A 23449-nucleotide genomic window follows, 5' to 3' on the forward strand; every position below is an offset into this window, starting at 1 on the left:
ACTCTTAAGCTCACGCTGAATCGCGTCACTGCGCACAGAGGCTAAGGTCCGAGGATGGTTCGGGGATGTCCGAGGATGTCCGAGGATGTTGCTTGCGTTAGATGACCAATACAAATTGGGTCCATAGCATGGGTAGATGAACTTGATGTTATCCTGTTGGGTTGGTCGGACCATTTAAATAATTGGTTGTATAGAGTAGGGGTCACCTGGGTGTCGCGCTAACAAGCATAGACATGTGATTCTCATCTTGGTGCAGTAATAGTTCCTCCGAGTGGCCTTATTTTCCCGCCAGGGGGCTAAGCCTGGCATTCGCGCCCATCAAGATTGGACGAAGAGAATATCCTTACGGATAGGATAATTATTTCAGCGCAGGGGATGAGGCACCAATGCAGAAGCGAAATTGGTTGAGGGTTTCCTGTATGTACAAGTTAGTAGGATCCTAATTCACTATTTCCGTCGTTAAGCATTTTGTATCTCTTGGTGTCTTTAGGTTGAAGTCCATTTGACCCTTGTATGAAGAACTCAATATAGTACCAAAAAAATTCATGCATATCAAGCATGGCATATGTAGGGTCTCTATACATTATGGTGTTGTCCCTATCAAGTAAAGAGCTTTCTATCTCTTGTATTTTATTGCGAACATACACATCAACATCCTTATCGGAGATCAAACGCCACCATTTCTGGTGAATAGACTTGAAATTCTTCAGGTGACCCTTATTAACCTACATGGGTTTCTGGTTCTAAATGTGTTACAGCTCCTGTCAAAACGTCTTGCGATCGACTCTATGGGCCAAGTTAAAGAAATTTTGCTCGGGTTGGGGTGCATAAAATCTGCTCGGTGTGTCGAGAATAGAGACGTAGTAGTTAAACAGTGTCTTGGAGGGCGAAAGGAAGAAAAAGGCCGCATTCATGTAATTGTGTGCCACATAGAATTCTTCTCCAGGAACCGGATATAGGCCTACTCTACCCACCAATTATAAAGTCCGGAGAGCATATACATTTTCGGTAGAGGCAGGTGAATGCTATTATTTACGCCCTCTCGAGGGGACAAAGGCTGTTGCATAGCAGTACAAGAGTCTTCGAAGATATCGTTCTAAATATTGGAGAATAATCGTATCAGTGTCCATAAACATGATCTTTCTCATAATCCGTAATCTTGCACAAGTTCAACTTTGCAAGGGCATCGATCCAACAACTCCATTTAGGCTTAATCCTTTCTAGTTCAAGGATTTCCGCTGGAAGAATACTAGCAGCCTCTCTTGTAGGAACACTCCATTGTTCTTGAGGTGGTTTGTATTAGCCGCTCTGGTCAATTGTGGGCTAATGTGCGAAAGCCGGTTGATGTTAATTTGGCTAGCCTACTGCTTAGTCCGATATTCGTTGAATCCCCCCAGATAAATTTTCGATTATAAGCGCTCCGTCGCTACGCCAAAGCGCCCGAGAAAAAGACTATTTATATGTTTTGTTGGCTGGTGTCGCGCCACCGTCCAGCCTACCGCTACCCAATTTTTTATAAGTTCACATAAACAAAGCGCCTCTCCTTTCCCATAGCCCTATGGGATATGCCTCTGCCGATGTAGCTGTGGACCAACATGTAAGCAATGCCGTCTGCTGCCTCACGTAAGTAATGGCTGGCACTGTTCATTCGTTTTGATTTGATTATTTAATCTCGGAATTGACAGGTATTATGAATACACCACCATGGTTGCAGAAAACGGTAACGCTGTTTATGTTGGATGCATAAGGATGTTTCCATCATCAAGTTCTACCATTGTCACTGTCCGCCAAGACCCTTCCAAAAGCACCAGATTACCGCCCATTTGACCATGTGCGCACAGTCGATTTTGATTCAACTTCTGTCCACAGATTCAAGACTTTTTGTCACCGCGACCACGACTCTAGAATCTTCATTACAAGGGGTACAAATCCTACACCTACCTCAACGACAATGACATCCATAAGCACCCAGCCCTCAATAAATTTGATGGAGTCTAAAAATACCGGAGCAAGTGGACTGCCAACGGGGGCTGGAATCAAAGTAGGGGTGGGTGTCGGTGTAGGCGGACTTGGCGTATTTGCGGCTATCTGGTTCTTGCGTCGACGTAAAGCAAATAAACCTAATCCCCATGGAAATTCCATACAGTGGTCTGCATATGCATACTATGGCGGAACCGACGGAACCGACACAGGTGCGAAAATTGAGTACAGATGGGATGGGCTTCCACTCTAACTTGACTCAACAGCGGATCATATTGACAACACTCGACATGGCTTAACGGTTAAGCTTTCGTTTCCCTAAGTCTGTTCTACATATACCCTTGCTTTGCTTGCATTCGACTGCGGGAACTGTTCTGGATGAGTCCATTGGTTCTCTCTTCAATCGTTTGCAATAATTCATGTTTCAGGTACACTGAGTTCAATTTCGCTCTAACCGTGTTCACGTTATTCTAGACATGTATACGATGCCAATGTTCGACTTTATAACTACTTATTTCCTGTGTGTACGGATAGGAGAACGATTGTACTTATTTGATATGAAATAATTTGTGAGTAAATCTCCTCTTATAGGCTTCTATGTGCCATGCTGATGCTGGCACTGCCCGAGCTGAGACTGCTTGTGGAGTGTAGAATATAGACCTTAATATTGGCAAGTTCACTGCCATTATTTCTACGCCTCGAGTATTTTTTTTATTTTTTTTTTTTTTGTTTCTTTTCCTCTTCTTTTTTGGCTTTTAGCTAACTGTTGCATCTCCTAAAAGTAAGACCATGTCTTAAATGTAGTGAACGTTGGAGCTGCAGCATCAATGAACCCAACAGTTATAAGTGCTTGAGGTGATCTACCCCCTGAGTGCGTCCCTGGTATAAAACATAGCGCCAATGTATAAAATAAGATAAATCTGCCTAGAGTATGGCTTTTTAATAGGTTGAACAAGGGGCCAAAAATGCGAAAGCGCTTCCAAGTAGCCAACTAGCCAGCGATACATACATGTAATCTGTTATTATTATTGTGCTTTCGGAAGTGAAGGAAAGGTAGAGGCGCCGGTGTCTCCCGGACACTGCCGTGGATTAATAGGTTGTCCATCCCCTCTGCGTCCGCCTACGAAGTATTATTATGAACCCTGCACAGACCCACCTTCGTTCGCTCGAAATTACGAGATAGTTAAGACGATCTTTCGGACCACCCCAACGATTGGAAGGATGTGCGGACTGTCAGCCAAGCACATCTAACCGCTGCAGCTAATCATAGCAATTGGCACGGGGGTACTTTTGAATGGATTAGAGCATCGCCTCAGCCTCATAGAGACGGGCGCTAACTCCAGGACCACGACCAGGGTATATCGTTTATAAAAAGAGCATTTCCATTCCCATTCCCTCCCTATCTCCATGTCACAATGTTGAAAATTACAGAGTATAGCTCGCGCGGGTATCGCCTACGCTGGAAAACGCCCAAGACACTGACAGTCACCCTGTTCCTTTTCCTCATCGCGTACCTCCTTTGGACCAGCCCCATCTCGGTTTCGACATCTCCAGATCTCCTGCCTGATGACCAGGCGCAGCTTGGACATCAACTGTATGCCCTCTTTGAGAAACATAGACCGCAATGTGATTCCCCAAGAATGCACAGTTCTGTAGGAATACGTCGGTTTGACGCCAACCAGGAAGCTCCCCGAGAAAACTACATTGACAATGCCGACGAGATCTACAAACCTTTACAGGCTGCCCACGATGGGTTACGCAGGATATGAGCGTCCTGGCTGATAATCGCATCTATCAGGCCTACCAATCTGGAACTAAGGGGATTGTTTCGGCGGCCGGCGGTCGCTACCTACCTACCTTCGTGGTCACCCTGCGTATACTGCGAAGAACAGGATCCACCTTGCCTGTAGAGCTATTCTTACGGGATTATCTTGAATACGAGCCGTATGTCTGCGAGGTGGTTCTCCCGCGCTTGAATGCTCGCTGCATTGTTCTCTCGGAGATTCTACCTGTCGAAAATGACAATTCCCATTATTCCATTAAGCATTACCAGATTAAATCATTCGCGATCCTCTTTTCCTCGTTCGAGACAGTTATATGGATGGACGCCGATTGCATCCCGCTACATAATCCTGCACAGTTACTAACATCCAAACCCTTTACCTCGACCGGTCTAGTCACATGGCCAGACTTCTGGGCGAATACTGCCTCGCCACTATACTTCCAGATATCCCGTCAAGCGGAACCATCTACCACTGCCCGCCAGTCCACTGAAGCCGGCGTGTTGCTTATCTCCAAAAAAAAAAACTCACTGGAGGACTCTGCTCCTAGCAGCATACTATAACTACTACGGGCCCTCGTTCTATTACCCGCTCCTCGGCCAGGGCGGGCCTGGTGAAGGTGACAAGGACACGTTTCTCCAAGCTGCGACAGCTGTTGGGGAAAATTTCTACACAGTCAGCGAGCCGGTAGCTGACTTGGGTCATCCAGACGAGTCGGGCAGGGGAATTATCGGCGCTGCTATGTTGCAGGCAGATCCGATAGAAGATTATGCGCTGACTAGCCAGGGTAAATGGCGTGTTAAGGACCCTTCTGTGGCGGAGCCGGTTCGCGGATTTTTTGTACATGCGTACGGTCCAAAGTTTAACGCAGCAGAAGACATCCTGGGGGAGAAGGCGCATTACAAGGGAAATCCGAGTCGGGTCTGGACGGCGGGCAAGGATGCATCAATTTTAGCAGGATATGATGCTGAAAAGGCAGCGTGGGAAGAAGCGAAGACTGTGGCATGTACGTTGGAACATGCGTTCGATACGTGGAAGGACAAGTCGGGAGTTTGCGAGAGGATGCGGAGACATTGGGAGGCGGTTTTTGCACCATAAAATTAGTTGTTGGCATGTTGTACCTATGGGAATAGCTTTGTCCATAGGAGTGATGTTTCACTAGTGCTCATTATCTAAATCCACTGCAGGTTGGTGGTAGACGTTGCTTCTCTTAAGTGAGTGTTTATTATTGGAGAGACAGCCATACACACAGAACTGTACCTAATATAGTAAACATACACAACATTATGTTTGTATCTGTAGCAACAGGGGTGTATTGCTGGCTTTGCTCAATGTGATGCTGCCCATCATACTACGGAATATGCCTCGTGACCCGGAAACGTAGGGCTGTCGCAATGTTCACAGCCACTTGATTTGACACTTATCAAACACCAAACAAATGATGCCTAGTTTAGAGACGCTCTGCTTCATCACACATATCTCTGGCCTAGGATTAATCCTCCAACTATGTATCCCGGCAATTTGAGAGATTCTCGTACATTTTTCTTCCCTCCGAAGGATACGTCAAGTTGGGAGCCACAGCCACGATGACGAGACGCCAGTCAGGTTATTTGGACACAGCACAGGAGCAACGAGAAGAGTTCAGCGATCCTGGATCCTACTTCTCTTGACGACTGCTGGAAGTGCAGTGACATTCGTTCATTCCGCGATCAGTATCCACAAAGAGCTCACTCTAGAATCATGGCTGCTATTTGCAACTAGGTTAAGTGAATCAGACGCTCTATTATTAAGTGTTATTGACTCCGTAGAGGTGACACGGCCCTAAATCTAGAAAGAACGAAACGAGATCTATTCAGAATGTAGGGCTACTCCTGTCCGAAACATCTAAAGGAACTACCTATAGAGGTGGCGGGCAGATTGAAACTGTGTGGTGCGTGACCACATGATCAACATAGGGAGAAGCATGAAGGAGTCTGGGATTCGGGAGGTACGGAGACACCCAGGAACTAGGCTAAATACATATCGACTAAGACAGTGCAGGCTGGCACCCGGACCAGAGGGATAACCGGACGTTCCGACATATGGACTGGGAGGTCAGGTGATCTAGGATCCTCTTCGAGCGTTTTTTGGGTAGGGGGGAGGACGCAGTAGTGTTTGCTATGTTCAGTTTACTAGAAAACGCGCTTGTTTTATCTGGCTAACACTGTCCACCTAGTCACATAGGTTAACGCTGTGTATGGGTACAAGGGATATATGCCAAATGATAGGGGGACTTATAAGTTGATAGGTAGAGAGAGTGTGTATCTATAGTATAGCTCTTAGAACTTTACCCCTCCTGGTAGTAGTAGCCTTTTCAAGCTTAATTAAAACCAAGTGCAAACTTCAAATCTATAAACAAGTGCGTGCAACCAATTCAGGGAATCTTTATGGAACCAAAGTTGGCTTTGTTCAGTTAAATATATACTACCTAAACCCTTTGTATACAGGTTATTAATTTGGTTCTCTTGCTGTCCCATGTCTCACTGTGTTTCCAGGAAAGCCAAAATTCGTAGAAATCCTCATAATCCTCCTCTGATGGCAACGGCATTGGCTCCGAATATTTGTCATTATCATCATAGAAAATTTATAGCTCCTCCGGAGGAGAAATTGGTCGCTCGTCACTTTCTCTATAGCCTTGCTCCGTGGCTAATTATTATAACCAGAACTAATTCCGGCGGCTGTGAAGATGGTACTTATAGTAAGCATACTTATTGCCTAGTCTCTACCGCATTGCGAACCTGCTTCAGGCTTGGGAATTGCCCCTGTGATGCGGCGTCTGCGAGGCTAAGGACTCCTCTTACCAAGTGTGGAAGGGCATTGCTAACAGGACAAGCGAGATGTAGTGATCCGATGCTAGGTGGAAAAGCCTGGACCAGGAGCCGCGAAGCTGCAGGCGAACCTGCCAAGGACCACCTGTATAACTCTCTTGGTTTAAAAAATAAGTATTCCAGAGCAGTGAAATTTTAAAAGGTTAAGGTGTTGTGGACCAATCCCGCAGTCGAAGGTCGAGGTGCAGCAATTTAAGGGTTGCGCAGTGTTTGCTGAGATACTTCACAGTATTAAATAGCTGGAAATTATCTCTGCTATTAAGCATTGGGTAACATTGTTCGGGTTGCATAGGATAACAAGTAGCCTTGTAGATTAAGGTGTGTAGACTGTTACATAAAGAAATAGGGCCTTTAAGATCCTCTTTACTAAATCTACTGTAAGTAATACAAAGGGTCTTAAGATTTGGCAGGAAAGAAAATAAATTCCAGCGCCCAATGCCACCACACATGTGGAGATAAGCGTCTCCAGGCATGTATAAAGTTTAAAAATGGCAAGCATATATATATCCAGTCTACGCAGGTATGGTATAATTGCCTTGCCAAGGCATGCAGAGAAATCTTAATGGTTTTAAAAAGCAGGCACGGAATACCGGCCGCCTATAAATCTAACAAGAAAACACTGTTAATTGGAAATACGTGGACTTGAAGGCTATAGTGTTCTAGGTTAGGTAATTCAGTAAGTAATATAGTAACTAGATTACTACTTAATGTAATTCCTAGTGCATGCGTGCTTTTCAAAGCATTTTCCAAGCCTCCTTATTATTAATATATTCCAGCAAGTATGGGTTGACATAATTCTCTTTACAAGTATGGCAGGTCTTATCGCTGTGTTACTGCCCGCATAAAAAAGAAGTCGGCCACCCCTAAGTATATTATAGAGCGCCACGAGTCACCATATCCAGGTGTTCAAAAGTCGAGCTGTAACTTTAACGTAAACAAGTAACCCACTAAAAGGTGGAATTTCCCCCTTAGACCCTCTAGCGAGGTAACCAAAGTTTTGGGCGTTATCTTTGGTGGACATTATCAATTCAAAATCCTTCTCCGTAACTATTCCCTGGGATATTGGAAAGCAGAAATAGAAGTGTTGCTCGGAAGATATAATTTATAATTCAGATTTTCTATAATACTTAACCAAATTTATCTATTCATTCAACAGATAGCACATTCAATAATCCTCTGATTCATCGCTGAATGCAGCTTCATCATCATCATCATCTTCTTCTTCTTCCTCCTCCCACTCCTCATCATCAAAATCATCATCAGACTCAGCATTTAACATCTTATCGTACATCTCCTGCATCAATTCTTTTATCGCCTGTTCATGCCCCTCCTTCAGCTGGAACAGATCCAACAAGAGCTTCTTAGGCTCCCACTTCGTTGCATCAAACTCCTCCATCTCATACAAAGCTTCGGGAAGATGCGTAGCAAAGAAAGCCAACACCATAGTCGCCACACCCATAACGTGCTCCACAGAAAGTGAGATACTGGCCTCATCATGATCCAGCCTCTTTGCAAGAAGAGCGGCATCACGCGTCTGGATCAGCTCGACCAAATCTGTCTTCGGAATGATGACGTCCCCGTCACAAGCACAAGCCTTGATCAATTCGATTGTGTCGTCCCAGTCAAGGGTATGGCGCTCACACAGGAGCGCAAGTAACAGGAAAGTAGGACATTTATTATGAGCATTCTTTCCCAAAAGAACCATAGAGAAAGCATCAGCCTCCGCTTCCAGTCGTCCGTTGAATGGTTTCCAGAACTCCCTGTGCCAGGGATCGGAGACCTTAGAAGAAGAGTGTCGTTTGGCCTCTTGCATTACTTGATCGGGCAGGTATTTTTCATACCGGGTGAAGGTCCACATGTTCCAGAGATTGTCGAGTTCTTCGCCCAGTTTGGTCTTGGTCGCCAGGTCGAAGGACAGCCTCGGTGGGTCGCTGTTCTCTCTAAGGCTGTTTTCATAGTCGGTGATGCTTAATTTGGCGCATTCGCGGTCTTCTTTATCGCTACTTTCAGCGAGGGTGTTGCATGCATCTCTATAGGAGAGAAGTCTGTCGTGTTCCGCCTCTGATACTTTGAAGTGAGAGAGTGTAGTCATGGAGTCCACGTAGCATATTCGCTCCTTGATCTCTTTATTCGTGGCTTTGGAGATCTCCACGAATGGGCGCGGGGGTGCCAGGTAGCGAAGGGGATTCATTTTCGTATATTGGATTTGATTTCTGATGTGTTTGGAAGCTCTTCATGATAAGGAAAATTTCTGACCATGAAGGCAATTCTCAATTGTGGGGCTCCCGTAGCACTCTAGTATTGGACTGATGATCTACTCTACCATCAGAATAATAAAGCTAGTCCATATTGGGACATCGCATGAAACAGTCAAGCGAAGTGGCGAGAGTATGGTGGGGAGCTTCCCAGCCCTAGCACCCTGCCCTAATTATCTTATCCCAATACGGTCTGCATGCAAACCACATAAACATCATGTAAATGTGTTTAGCTGAACGCGACGTCCAAGGCATGGTCATCACGGAAAACATAGGATACTGCATCGTGCCTCTGTTTCAATAATATTATTCTCCTGACCCTGATGGGTAAGGCTCGACATCATATGGCGTTAGACTTATTAAGCCCGTTCTCGAAAAATGCGCTGAGCGCGTTCGCAGACATTGAATTTCTTCTTCACCCTAGAATAATTAATTTACAAGCACTGCTTTCTCTTGTGAGTCTTCTACGGTCCCAATGTGAACACCTTCCTCGTCTATTTATCTTGATATCTAATACCTAGAAAGGCCTTCAAGGGCAAATAACCACCTGGAAGAATTGCAGAAGCTTTAGTTCAGGCTCGGAAATGACAACTGCACCTCCATGCACAGGGTCTACCAGGTGGTCCTTTTTAGCTCCTAACGATCTATAACATCCTAACTATCCTACTGACTATGTGGGAGCCCTTTCAACTAGCTCAACAAGTAGCACAATCCTCACCGATGTCAAGGATGTAGTTTGAGTCTTGATCACTATGGATGAGGATACGAGCAGACCATGCGCTGTTACACGGTAAAGCTGGTCACTGATAATATTCCTCGAACTCTGGCTGACACCTCGAGGCTCCTATCCAGAGACTCACTCCCCGCCATATCAGTACTCTCATCCAGCGTAATTAGGGACCCCGGAGCTCTTAGCGATGTGGAGTTGCTGTAGACGCTCCAACAGCTACTAGAAGGGTAAACAAGGGGACTTTTTCAAACCCCCTCGAGGCACTGGGGCGCCGTTTTGGATTTTGTGATAACGGTTGTAATGGGTGCGGACCTGTCTACAGACCCGGATTTTACTGCTGGTTTGTTGCTGTCTATGGATTCAAGTCTGAGTGGAAATCTAGTGAACTTCAGTAGTGCCAAGTGACGGCACTGTGGATTTTTATGTTTTGGAAGCAGCATCCACAGGTATGATGGATAGTGACTTCCCTAGTGTGTAACGGACCTTACAATCATCCACGACGAAAAAAAAAAAAAAAAAATAAAGGGAAGAAGAAGAAGGAGAATAAAAGGAAAAAGAGCAAGGGAAAAAGGCAGAGCAAGAACAAATTAAAAGAGCATCGAAGTATGGTCAAGATACTAGATTAGAGAGCATCAAAATTCGAGGAAAATCGCTCCAAACCAATTCACTACCACGAAACTCTCTGCTTCTGAGATGTCAGGGAGCGAATGCTTATTCAATTCAGTGCTGTTTTTTGTGCGTCACAGTGGACGCTGTCCCTGCAAATATTGACCGAGAAGCCCATGGAGCAGGCCAGGCAAACAAGCTTTCAATGTCCTGGAGATCCTCACCAGATACTAGGTGATCAATCAACGCGATGAAAATGTAGGCACCAATTCCGGTGAACGTGTGCCACCTGCTTCCGATTAGTTTCATCCTCCTATAGACGGGAAATAAAAAATAAAAAAAAAAAAAAAAAAAAAAAAAATATTAACAGAAGAACGTAGGGCCAGAACATACCACCCGTGAAGCTCGAGTAGCCACGCCCATGGAAGTCCAACTGCCGCCCGTGTTGTTCTGAGCCAGTCGCACAGCCAACCATCCAGCAGCCAGACGGAGTATCCGAGATGGAAAATGACTTTGTTAGAATCAGCCCCTCCAATCATACATGTACTTTATGTGGAGGGATTAATTAACGTACATGCCCCAAATCGAACCATACCCCATACTTGTTGCCTAATCGCTGAATTTTCCGGCGTGCGGAGCTTGACGAGCTGCATAGTTCGGATTCCGATAATCGCGACACTACCGACAAAGAATATAGCGTGCAGGATTAACTCGTCCGTTGATACATGGTATATTACTATTCCAGTGAGAGCTGGATATAGCACGAGACCCGCAATGAAGGAGTCCCTGCGTCGAGAATTGACGGTTAAGACGCGGTGCAGGACAGGAGTGGTCGCAAAGAGCATAGACAGGTCATCCACTAAGAAAAAATACCATTTTAGCGAACGGACTTCTGGTTCAAAAGAAACCAGTAATTGACAGGGGGTATGCGAGACCTACGCATTTGGGTGTGGTACTGGAGGCTGGCATGGTAGATGGCCGAACATACTCCGACAGTCATCAAACCCCAGTAAGGGAGGACGCGAATGAAACCGGTGTTGGATTTCTGTCGCAGCTTGTAGAGCCCATAGATCGCGTAGAACACTGGGGAGAAGGGTTGTGAGTAGGATCTCCTAATAAAGAATGCAGGTTACCACGTCGCTGCCTACCGTAGACTAGGTTGGTTAAGGTGTTGATGAATTCGGCGACGTATCTTGTCACTACGTAGTCCTACCCAGTACACAATGTTAGCTGTATGTGCATTACCAGGCAAATTGATCTCGGGTTAATTATCATGATCACTACCTTCTCACAAAAGCTGATGCGAGATTAGCTTGACGCCTATGGATTAATTCGCATAACTAACTTAGCTTTCGAGCTTGGTAGCCCCCAAAAGGGGTCGATCGGAGAGTCTGAGGTCATACTTGGATGCTGATGAGTTGCGACAAACTTGGAAATGTGGCAAAGAATAGGAGTGTCAGCAAGACAAACAAAGTACAGCCAGGGTAGATCGGGTGTCGGGCGATCGGAGACGGAAGCCGATACCATGTTGTTGTCTCCGCCAACCGTGGCCTTTTTCTATCACGCAATGGCGGGATTCCCTCGTCTTGCTTACCGTCAAGGAAACCTTTTCGTCCGCAAGGAAAGACCTGATTCATCATGTCTAGCACACACAGAGGGATCCGCCCGGGGATATTCGCTTCTATCCCGTCGGTCTCTCCATCTCCATGTGCGCCTTCACGGTTGCATTAGGGACAACGATCTTTCCGATCGCTCTTCCGGTACCGTAGGTCATCACGTGACGACCGTCCCCATCTGGCGACCGATTTCTAGGTACACCGACTTTTGAATCGTAGATTTTAAACCATCACAACTCAGTCAATATGGACCCTATCAATGCGGCTTTAGCGGTATGTATAAAAACCAACTAAATCTTAACAACCAGCAGACCAAAGAGCTTATAAAATGTATAAATAAGCTATCTAGCCGTGGCCTATATCCCTCATGTGGGATGCTTCGAAATTTCGTAAGAAAATTACTGGAGTTAAGCCTGGAAAGAACTGGCCCGGCCGTTTTCTAAAGAGGCATCAAGAGGAGCTCCTTTACCGCTATACCACTGCTATAGATTCTTCACACAAACGGGCGGATTCTGCATACAAATATACCAGAATATGACATACAGGCAGAGAATATATATAATATAGATAAGAAAGGATTCCTAATTGGAGTGCTTTCTAAAGGTAAGAGGATCTTCTCTAACAGTAATATAAAAAGGATGGCCTTAAACAACGCCTACAGGATAGTAATCAGGAGTGGATTACTACAATTGCCTGTATCTGTGCAGATAAGACCTCACTGTCTCCTGGCTTAATATACCAAGCGTGATGATCCTATACACCTTGGTAAAATGGATAGATTCTATCTAAGGTGGCGATCTAACGAAACATCGAACGTAGAGAAGGAAGGAAGAAAGAATTCTATTATACAGGAAATGTGGGAAATCCCTACATTATAGGATTAACAGTAAATAAAGCAGACTTGGTGCCTCAGGCATGGTTCGACCTAGGCCCTGACACCAAGCAAGTTCTGGCAAGATACAGGATTCATGGCTTCAAGGCTTTAATACTATAGATTATTAGGCGTTCTTTGCCTCTTCTTTATCTGGCTGGATAAATGATGAAATAGGATTTGCATGGCCTTGAGATATTTTTGACCGGGAGCCAAAAGACAAAGCCAGGAGGTGTTAGCGCCTTTTAATACTAGATGGCTATAACTCTCACATTTCTATGAAGTTTATTAACTTCTGTGAAGCTAATAAGATATATTTAATAACCTATCCACCTTATTCTACCCATACACTGCAACCGCTTGATGTCAGTATCTTTGGCCCGTTGTCTATGCTTATAGAATAAGTTGGAGGCATTTCTACATGCCTGCCAGGGCCTAAGCCATATTACCAAACGGGATTTCTTCAGGCTATTCTGGCCAAGCTGGAATGCGGCATTATCAACTGAAAATATTAAAAGTACATGGAAATCTGTTGGTATTTGGCTCTGGGATCCAGAGGTTGTTTTTGAGACGCTTTACTAGGGAGGAGGACTATCGTATTCGGTGCGCAGCTGGCTCGCCGACATCAGCTTCCCGCATATCGACCTGGCCTCTGCGACGGGTGTCTGGCCGAGCTGGGGTTCTGGACCTCATGGGCAGTGGTCAGACAGCAGGTGGTGTCGACGCTGCAGGCGCTAAGGGCACAGAACGAGGGATACGTAAGCACTTCTGCATATAATTCCGATGACTGTATTTGTCCATGTAGCTTGTTCATATAGCTTTCAATCTAACTAATTCATAAATTTAAGTTTAAAGTTAGTGTTCCCACCAATGGGGTATCAATACGGACAATTAAAAAAAAAAAAACCATATCTATACATCGACCACAGAACCGCAGTTATACTAAGAGAATCATGTACCATCCCATGATAAATATAAACATTCACTAATCATCCCAGTCCAGAACCGCCGAATCAACCTGGGTGTGTGTCTCTGGACCACGATTATCCGTCCATGAAACCCTTGATGCACTCTCTTTGACTCCGCTATTGAGATCGCAGTTTATAGGCTGTCCCTGGATATAATTCTGATAGGAATACACGACGCCACTGCATAGATTGTTGAACGGTACCTCCGCCTTTTTCCCCCCGAATGCAGCCGCTATGGCGTAGTTGAGGGTTGCACATGCTTTAATGCACTCCTGCAGACTTTCCAGCCCCTTCAACTGTCCAAGCTTGATAATCTGCGGGTTATTGAATGACATACTATCTGGGATATTCTGGTAACAGTGGATCTTGTACTTCAGAGTGCGATTATTGACAGTGAACGGACTTGAATTATCTGCGGGGTTGTTAGGAGTGTAGTACTGATTATCCGTGCCATTACAGCCGGAGTTTAGGAGACCGTAGGGCTTCGTGCTGGTAGGATTTACGCTGGTGCTGGTGGCCGTGCCTGTTAACGAGGTGGAGAGATCTCGAACGGTGTTGGTAGGACTGTTGGTCTCGACAGGGATCGAAGATGGGGCAGAGTGGCTACACAAATATCACACGGAGCATTATTAGCAATCAAGAAAGCAATTATCTCCGGAAAGAAAATATCGAGAAATAAATACTCCGTATATTAGTGTACCTTTTCTGACTCGCTAAACCACCACCAACGCCTCCCCCGATTCCCGCCGCAATGAGCAACGCCATGATTAACAGGAGAATCCAGAATATCTTTGGCGTCAGTCCGCAGATCCTTTGTTTTCCTTCTTGCACGGCTCTATCCGCAGCTATCGCGTTCTGTGGCCAGCTGGCAGGCCGGTATGCGATCTTCTGAGTGTTCTCTATATTAATAGCTTCAATACCTCGATAGGGAACTACCTCTGGAGCCGAGCTAGAGATTTCGTCTTGATGCTCCATTAGAAGTCGAATCAGGTTTTATTTAACCGTCGGTGAGACTTAGTATTACACAGTCGTCCAACATGAAAGTAAAAAGGCTAATTTTCTTTAAACAGGCAAAAAAGAAACAACAACAAAAAAAAAAAGGGCGTAAACTGTTAGTTTGCTGCCTACTATGGCATCTCCATAACTGAATAGGCTGAGTCCGAGAATGGTATAGAATATAGGGAGTGGATTATCTGAACCCTTCGAGAGAGCGGCTACAACCTTTATTAAGGCATTCTGAGGCAGACTAGGGAAGAGGGATGCCGATCAGTCCCTGATTATTTTAATGGAGACGTAAAATTGTCTGGCGCTAACAGGTAAATTCTTATTCGAACATATTCTTAAAGCGCTGCGCCGGTTCACGATCTTATGCAGACTAATTATTAGAGGGCTAATCTCCACTCAAGTCGACTGTTATACCCAGCGCTGGCCATGTTAGCTTTGGTTGGCTTTTTAATATATTAGTTTCTGCTTGATTTGAGTGTTAATAAGACAGCGGCCTGTCTTAATAAGTATAAGTAAGCGGCAGGGCTGTGATAGGGTTAAATAAGATGAAATTAATTATTTTCTGTTTAGCCCGGGATGTTAAAGCTAGTAGGCAAGCATGTTGTATTGGATACTCTGTATGCAGGGGGCTGTATTTAGTGTGTATACTAGACCCTTACTATAATAATACCTATAATTTTATCCGACGATCATTCCTTATCCCATTAACTAGTATGACAAGGGTTGTTCGTTGCTGTCACTAACAAGGGGAATGCGAAGAGCGTGATCGTTAACTCCGCTATTGAATTAATGTATTGATTGGTAATACCGGGTATTATTATAAGATTTCCAGCCTGTGTCTGATATTATTCAGCGTCGAGACAATTAATATGAAGTCCTGTCTGTTTACAGAATATAACTGTATTCGGACTGGTCAGTTACTAACATTAGAAATAGTGAGCTGCTGAGAATAAATATTCCCAGAGGCACAGAAGAAACGAGTCCGAATTAGCTTCAAACCCCAGTCTACCGAAGCTATACCAAAGGTATTGATGGACCTCTATTTAATATTAATAATCTTCGTTCCTGGCGCACATATAGTCTACCTTCTGGCCTCAGGAAATAGGTACTTGACTAGTTCTAGGATTACCCGTTTCCGCGAGCAAAGTTCTAAGTAAATAACTAAAATAGCTTTGTATTAGTGAATAGTTCTTTTATCCTTTCTCTTTAAACTTTTCATTTATAAATAAAAGAGGTGATGTACCTTAGATTAAGAGGATCGTTCATATCTTTCCACCCGACAATACCCTAAGGAAGGTCGATGATGGGACAGTTCCTGTCAGCTCAGCTATTATTTTCTGCATCTTTGGGCCGAAGATATTCCAAAGATGGTGCTTAATTGAGTGAAAGTATTTCCTCTGCAATTTCAAGATCACTACGTACCTTTTAGCGCAGCTAACCTCGAGTGAATGCGAAGGATCCATACAGGTATGTGATGATTCTGGGGTCTAAAGTCGGTGCTTTGCGTGCTCATACATATGGGTATTCCTCGAGTGAATCCTTACACTTAGTTCTGCAAGCAGAAAACTGGCAGAAGATTGAAAGGCTCCTCAAGCATGTTGTTTCCGATATTTATAGTAAAAAGACCAAAAAATTGAGTTCTATAATACACTGCCTCTCTACAGAGAGTATTCTGCTTAAACTGCACTGTGAAGGCCTCGAAAATGCCCTCCAGAATGAGCAGAAGAGAAGAAAGCGTGGAAAGCCTCTTATATTTAATTTACGTGCCCCAGAAGATGGCTACGCAGTATTCTATTCTCCTAGGAAAATCCAGCAAGCTCGGGATCTTTAAATGGAAAAAGAGAAGGTAATACAGCTTGCTAAGGCTTTAAAAGAGAAAAGATCCTCCGGTAGCAGGAAAAGGAAGAGAAACAACGCTTAGTTAAAAAAAGAAAGAGAATTAGGGCATCTAATAGGGAGTCGCGTATCCAGGAAGCAGAGCAAAAAAGACACCAAAAGACAGAGAAGCGCCTGGCTAAAGAGGCAGATTTACAGCTTTAAAATAACTTCAAACGGGTTAAAAGAGGCAAGGAGAAACCTTCCAGGCCATCTACCGTTAAAGATCAGGAGGATATTGTTGAACCAGCTGCTGATGTTATTGAAGAGGCCCCTCTGGCAGTCAATCGTCGAGGAAGGCAAATCCGGCTACCACAACGCTTTCGGGATAATTAAAAAACCTTGACAACTTCTTTATGACTCTTATTTTATTCCCTTAAAATATCTCTGCATAAAAGTTTATGTGGCTCTAAAGCTTCAATTCCTGACTTAGATGTTGCTGTGAAATCGGTCGTCAGATGGGGACGGTCGTCGCGTGGTGACCTACGGTAGGGAATGGTGCCCTAAACCTACTGGTAGATGCTTCCAATGGAAGCAGACGATAAAAAGTAATCTGGACGCGTCTACCATCCAATATATCTGGGCCAGCTCGGTCTACTTACTGCTGTGCGTGCTGAGCCAGCCGCTCGCCTCCAGCTTGTGTAATATTTTCTGTCGGTTCATCTTTTGTATGGGATGTATGTGTATATTTGGCATCGGTGCAGCTCTCGTTGGCGCGACGCTGAACGTCAATGTCCTTATTGTCGGCCAGGCTACCTTGTCCTTCAATACATGTTTTGACTACTGCGTAGAGTTGAAGGAGAAAATCGAGCGCAGTAAGATAAATTGTTCGGAACGATAGCTCCACAGGATGCCACAAGTTCGTCACTTCTACTTATTCACGGACATACTTTTAATGTTCCTCTCGGAAAGTGCCGACCAACAGTTGGGCTAGTTTAATACCATACGCCTAGAAAAAAGGGTAGCTTGTGACAAACACCAGACAATAACTCGAAATAAATTCAAGACTTTACGGCTCACGTCAATATCCTGACGGAAGGGTTCTGTTACAATCACTGGTGAGTGTCCTCTTCTGCACCTAGGTGTGCGGTGGGCAACGGGAGACATATTTTGGGGAATTGCGAGTAGTCCCTTATTCTGTGCCTTAATTGGGCCCTATGCCGACTTGTCTACCGTTTCTCCGTTGGAACTGCTTGCACGTATCCGGAAGCGAGGATTGAAATCGGGAGGGAACATGGAGAAAGCCGACTGTCAGTAAAAATAGTAACAGCTGCACTTCGAGTTTATCTGTAAAATACAACCCCAACCAGCTAATTCATGGTCAGGTGTGCAAGACCGGGACTGGGCTGTAGAGCGCTGGATAGTACCTGATTGGGAAAATTATCTACTGACCCTAGTGGGCCAATAAGGAAATCAACCAACATAGCCTCAATTTAACAACCTCAACTTATGATCCTGTCCTTGCAAATCCAAATAAGGCCCTGCGCTTCTGGGGCTGTGCTATACTTTTAAAATCAATGTTCCTATATGCCGCTCAAAGTATAAGAAGTCTGCTCTACACTTAGACAGGCACACTTCACTTAACATCTCGAGAACACCCAAAAATGCACCGCTCATACTTAAATTTTATATTACAGGCCATAGCCACTCTACCCGTGGCTCAAGCAGCCCAAATCCACTGGTCCGGCCCATGCGGCTTGAAAGATGAGTCTGCGCCTATGATCTGCGGCACCCTAGAAGTTCCTCTCGACTACACCGACCCACAGCCTAACAGGACCCTGACCCTCGATCTGGCCAAGGTAGCAGCCAAAAATCCATCAAAAAAAGGCGAGATGAAGGAGCCGATCCTTTTTAATTTCGGCGGTCCAGGAGAAGACAGCCTCTCGAGTATGGCGGTATTAGGGGCTCAATTGCAAGCGTATGGTTTTAGAACTACCCTACGTACTACATAGCATATGCTTACATGATGTATCACTAGGACACTTGGAGGGGACTTTGATCTGATCACGTTTAATACCAGGTTTGATTCCTCAAAATCGACCCTTGTCTGAGTGCTCATAGATGCGAATTATGCAGAGGCGTCGGTAAAACCTTACCATTCCTATGCTCTGAAAACGAACAAGAATTCGCCCTCCTTCAATTTAACCACGGTACGGCGTCGAAAGGAGCACTGAACCACATGTGGAATCAGAGTGCTGTGATGGTGGAAAAATGTTACCAAAACAACAGACAGACTGGTGAATTGCTCGGAACAGCGTTTGTTGCAAGGGATATAATGCAGGTTGTTGATGCACTTGGTCTGGAGAAGTTGAACTACTGGGGTGAGAATGCATGCCTAGTATCCATCCATGTATACGTTTGCGAAACATATACTTATATTAATTACCAGGCTTCTCCTACGGAACCGTCCTGGGCGCCACTACTGTATCCATGTTCCCGAATCGTATGGGGAAAGTAGTCTTAGATGGGGTGCAGAATGCGCATGAATATCTGCATGGATAGTATGCTGTCTAGCCAGACTCTATGTAATACATGTAATACTAATTCAATGCAGTGACTCGCAAATGTCCCTCGACACTGACAAAGTCTTTTACGGCTTCTGTGCGGGCTGTCTCGCCGCACCGAGTCTCTGTCCTCTTGCGAAGAGATACAATTTTCCCTCCGAAATGGAAGCAGACATCCACAATTTCCTTGAAACACTCAAAGTTTATCCCATAGAGATCCCTGGCGCTGGTGTAATTACCTACGATATGGTCAAGTCGATAATTCTGGGTCAACTGTATGGTACAAACCTGTGGCCAGAATTATCGACCCTTTTGGATTTTGCCATACTTAGGAATGTGACCGGTCTTATGTCGATTTTTGGTGATAAGTTATCTTCAGACAGAGGTAGTTCTAATGCTGCCGCTGCCGAAGAAAATAAAGTGAAAACCCGCAATCCAACCATACTTGAATCCCTCTTGAGCATCCGCTGCTCCGACAAGATACCCCGATCTTCAAACCTTCAGCAGCTCGCTCCGGTCCTCTACGACTCTTGGTCCCTCAGCAATATAGGAGGTGACTTCAACGACTTTATAGAAGTGCCGTGTGCGCAGTGGAAACTAGCAGCCAAGGAGCGATACACCGGTGACTTTAACGTTAAAACACCCCATCCTATACTATTAATCGGGAATACGTTTGACCCCGTTACGCCGTTGGCCTCTGCGTATAATGTGAGTTGGGGGCTTGAAGACAGTGTGGTGCTAGAGCATCATGGATACGGGGTACGTTTTTTTTGTTCTGATGGATACGGTGTTCAATTCTAGTGTCTTAGTGGCTAATAATACGTAGCATTCGTCTCTCGGTCAGTTCTCTCTCTGCACGGCAAATACTGTCCGGAGGTATTTTGAGGATGGGACCCTGCCTCCTCCTGGGAAGATCTGTGAGCCTAGTTTGCAGACCTTTACAACAAAAACGTGGGAGAATGTCATATAGGGTATTACATTTGTTAATTTACTATACTTTAAACTGGATAGGATTCAATAGATTTCAGGGTTTAGCATATATGCGCAACACATAGTTTATCACCCGCAACTCGTCCAGGTTGTTGATTCTCTATACATACTCGAATCTATGGTCCTGGGATGGAATAAAAAACCTAGATTCAGGTATCATGAGAGTGTATTGTATTATAAAAGAGTAAACTATGACTCCCCTCTTCGCTAAAAACTTTCCTAACTACACGACTATCCTAGAGTCTTCGGAATGAGAAGGTATTACTCTAGAATTTGATATATGTAGTTAAATACAATATGTATACCAGCTAGAAAGCAGGCAAATATGATCTGGTATGATATTTAGAACATCCATAGGATAAAATAAATGCCTCTACCCACACTATACAGGGCCTCTTTCTAGTTTCTCAGCCGGTTAGATTGGCTCGGTCCTCTCGTAAAATATCACCACACTGCAAGTGTCAAAAGATATCCGGAATAAAAGATCAAATGCTATATTCTGCCAATAACTTCCATATTGAACCGATTACAGATCCAAGCTTCCTTAGTAGTTTTTGCACTCGAACATAGAGCAATACCCGTGACGCCCAGCACCTCATTTCGAGGCTCGGCCCTTCCTTGCCGAATTGGCGCGGCACGCTGATAATTGGAGGGTCGCCAGCGACGAACTCACACTTCTACACAGTGCTGGTGACTAGTAGCCTTCAGGTGAAGCTAAGACGAGTTCACGATTCACTTACTTTCCGCGATCATCTCGAATACATCATTTCAAATAGATAGCGAAGAGGACGTCCCGCTTTAAGACGTGGGGAAATGCATGGCTCTCCTGTATTATACGGTCAAACCTCGCAGTGACCATATCCTCCACGCAGGGAGGTGGGCGCGAGTTCCATTCCAGGATTCTGTCGCGGTCAAAAGGGCCGCAGAGTGATAACTGCGAGGCAGTCATGGAACTGGCTCAGGTCGAGAACTGCTGAGTGACATGCTCGAATTGCCTGTTGAGATGAAGAATGAAGCGATGGCCGATATAAACCCCGCTATAAGATGTCTTGAGCTAAGAACACCCATTCTTCGTCGTTAGCGAGAAATGAGGTGTCAAAGATGACTGATTCGAGCCAAACCCCTCTGTGTGGTGACTTGTAGCAATTAGGCTGACATGTAGGCGGTGGATGTTGTTCTCAGACGCTTGGCCAAACAAGGTCTATCTATACGGAGTAGCGAGATCGAGTTGACACATTGACATATTATCAGATAATGGACTAGACGACCCATATCGGAAGTGCGTTTATAAGTCTTTCATGCGGATTACTTTTACTGTGTTTTTCGATATCGACTCTTCCTTCATGAATAAATACCCAATTCTGACCAGGATCGTAGTACCGTTATATATTATTAAGATTTAACATTTCCAAACACTTTGTAGAGTAGAAGCCCATATGATGTAGATTTACTTATGTGGCCTATTTCTTGTGTCAGAGAAACATCATCCTAAATGTATATTGTGTTATACAGAATATTTCTTAAGATTGTAATTCAATGGTAGTGTTGCTAGTGTGCATAGATAAAAAAATGTAGAGAGTGAAAATATTTTTACGGAAGGAATAAATTGGACATTCTTAAAGAGCAGATTACTGAAAGTACATACAATGCTATAACCAGGGCCTTATGGCTATAGAACAGAATATCTACCGATCCATACGCTATAGATCTATAAGACAACCGTACATAGCTTCAACTTTCTGGAGTAGACAATTTCTGGTAAGGTTGCTGACTATATTAATATTTATAAATTGAGGTCACCACAGCCAGGTCTATCGCCAGCAGTTAGGGGAAGGTTTCATGTGGAGATACATCTAATATCACGGCGTATCCTGTCGGTCATGAAATACTCCATTATACTGCTTATGAGACGTAATTTCTTCAAATGTTTGCCTTCATTCATCGATTATCCTGTCTACTTGCGAACACTGACATAGAAAGGCCAATCCAAAATCATGCTCATGATACCTACTCGGCATTCAACTCGCCATATTTTAACACGAGACCACACTTTTTGTCGGACTCGGTGAATTTCACTCCATTAATCCTTTGCTGGAATTCTTCTTGCATGCACCCTAGGAAACCAAGAAGACGATGGCGATTTAGTAATGCATTGTTGGTATTCAAAGGCAATTCTACCAGACTGATAGCCAGAAATTGCCAGTCTACAGACTCCTCCGAACGCAGGATCTGGTCCACCTCCAACAACAACGCCGTGCGACATCGTGCCTTCCAGTACGCATCGGGCAACGTCCACCGGAAGGCCCAGAGCATATAATGGGTATCCCGGCCGCGCATCGGCCGGGTGGTATCACTCAGGATGAGATCGGCGATGAACATGGCGATTTCCACCGGGACACGACCAATTGGATGGTCCGGAGGCAGGCGCTTCATCGGAGGAGGAGTCTTCCGGGCCATCTTCAATCGTACCTGGATCTCTGGAACCCAGACCGGATTGGCAGTGGCCCAGTCAACTTCGACGTCCCAGCGCGCAGCTCGGTATTTGACCAGTCGTGGAATCGGGGTCCAATGTACCCCCTGACCGTGACGCCAGAAGCTGCTCAGCGTCTGTAAGAGATAACTCAGGTTCTGTTCCACCACTTGCGTGCTCATCATTTGTCGTAGAAGCACCCAGCACGGCATGTGCATCGGATACGCCCATCCCCGGCGTTTCCCCGAGGGGGTGTATTTATCCGCCTGGAGATCTCCCGGTTCGTATTCTCGGGATCGTGGCCATATGAATGATGCTGACGCGCCGAGTCGGACGTCTTGGGTATTGTAGGGAACACGGTATCGATGGCGTTGTTTGTTCAGGGATTGCGTGATTCCCGATACATGAAGCGAACCGTCGGGGTCGTGCAGGACTATATTCTATGATTAGCGACAGATCTAATTCGAGGATACAAAGACCAACTGATGCGGTAGAAAGACATAGCCAGACTGGGAACTGTAGAATAGTCGGCTTGTTCTAGCTCCTCAGCTGTTATCTTTTGTCCTGTTCGTGGCACCAAGATGTGGCTCCATTCCTTCCAGTCTTCGGGCCGCGAGAACTGGATCGGCGAGCCGCATATGACACAGTTGGTCAGTCCTTGTCGAGTGGTCAGGATGGCGTCTTGTTTCTTCCCCATGATTGCGAATATTGTTGATAGGAGAAGATGAGGGACTCACGACGGTTGAGATGGTTGGCCCTGTGTGATGTCACTATGAGTCGGATGTGGCTCAGCCACGGTTAGGATTAAGTTGTAGTTGCATCAATTATTGACCGATTGTTATTTTATTCAAAGAAGATCTATCCAATATATACGATGTCCATTATAGGGGTAATGTTAACGACCTAAGGCTTGCCTCTGCCCTTTCCTCGT

At 45.0% G+C, this 23449-nt stretch overlaps 6 protein-coding genes across 6 annotated transcripts; 2 read left to right on the plus strand and 4 right to left on the minus strand.

Annotated features, from left to right (window-relative positions):
* Positions 1-3395: 3395 nt before the first annotated feature.
* Positions 3396-4859, plus strand: ATNIH1004_003673 (uncharacterized protein; the record flags this gene model as incomplete). The annotated part of the gene is made up of 3 exons (XM_033568348.1): positions 3396-3632; positions 3779-3924; positions 4298-4859. The coding sequence occupies 3 exons, from the start codon at positions 3396-3398 to the stop codon at positions 4857-4859; spliced, it is 945 nt and encodes a 314-aa protein (XP_033430343.1).
* A 2934-nt stretch (positions 4860-7793) lies between these two features.
* Positions 7794-8819, minus strand: ATNIH1004_003674 (uncharacterized protein; the record flags this gene model as incomplete). The annotated part of the gene is made up of 1 exon (XM_033568349.1): positions 7794-8819. The coding sequence occupies one exon, from the start codon at positions 8817-8819 to the stop codon at positions 7794-7796; it is 1026 nt and encodes a 341-aa protein (XP_033430344.1).
* Positions 8820-10333: 1514 nt separating this feature from the next.
* ATNIH1004_003675 (ceramidase) lies at positions 10334-11746 on the minus strand (the record flags this gene model as incomplete). The annotated part of the gene is made up of 7 exons (XM_033568350.1): positions 10334-10508; positions 10613-10730; positions 10794-11078; positions 11159-11302; positions 11368-11428; positions 11504-11516; positions 11565-11746. The coding sequence occupies 7 exons, from the start codon at positions 11744-11746 to the stop codon at positions 10334-10336; spliced, it is 978 nt and encodes a 325-aa protein (XP_033430345.1).
* Positions 11747-13691: 1945 nt separating this feature from the next.
* ATNIH1004_003676 (uncharacterized protein) lies at positions 13692-14649 on the minus strand (the record flags this gene model as incomplete). Its single annotated transcript, XM_033568351.1, has 2 exons — positions 13692-14277; positions 14375-14649. 2 exons carry the CDS (start codon positions 14647-14649, stop codon positions 13692-13694), a joined length of 861 nt encoding a protein of 286 aa, XP_033430346.1.
* Positions 14650-18158: 3509 nt separating this feature from the next.
* Positions 18159-20028, plus strand: ATNIH1004_003677 (uncharacterized protein; the record flags this gene model as incomplete). The annotated part of the gene is made up of 6 exons (XM_033568352.1): positions 18159-18472; positions 18533-18574; positions 18631-18875; positions 18944-19055; positions 19109-19817; positions 19885-20028. The coding sequence occupies 6 exons, from the start codon at positions 18159-18161 to the stop codon at positions 20026-20028; spliced, it is 1566 nt and encodes a 521-aa protein (XP_033430347.1).
* A 2027-nt stretch (positions 20029-22055) lies between these two features.
* ATNIH1004_003678 (uncharacterized protein) lies at positions 22056-23215 on the minus strand (the record flags this gene model as incomplete). Its single annotated transcript, XM_033568353.1, has 2 exons — positions 22056-22951; positions 23002-23215. The coding sequence occupies 2 exons, from the start codon at positions 23213-23215 to the stop codon at positions 22056-22058; spliced, it is 1110 nt and encodes a 369-aa protein (XP_033430348.1).
* Between the last annotated feature and the right edge of the window lie 234 nt (positions 23216-23449).

The sequence above is a fragment of the Aspergillus tanneri genome (genome assembly GCF_003426965.1).
Source record: "Aspergillus tanneri strain NIH1004 chromosome Unknown AapTan_1_pilon_pilon_pilon, whole genome shotgun sequence".
Taxonomy (NCBI): domain Eukaryota; kingdom Fungi; phylum Ascomycota; class Eurotiomycetes; order Eurotiales; family Aspergillaceae; genus Aspergillus; species Aspergillus tanneri.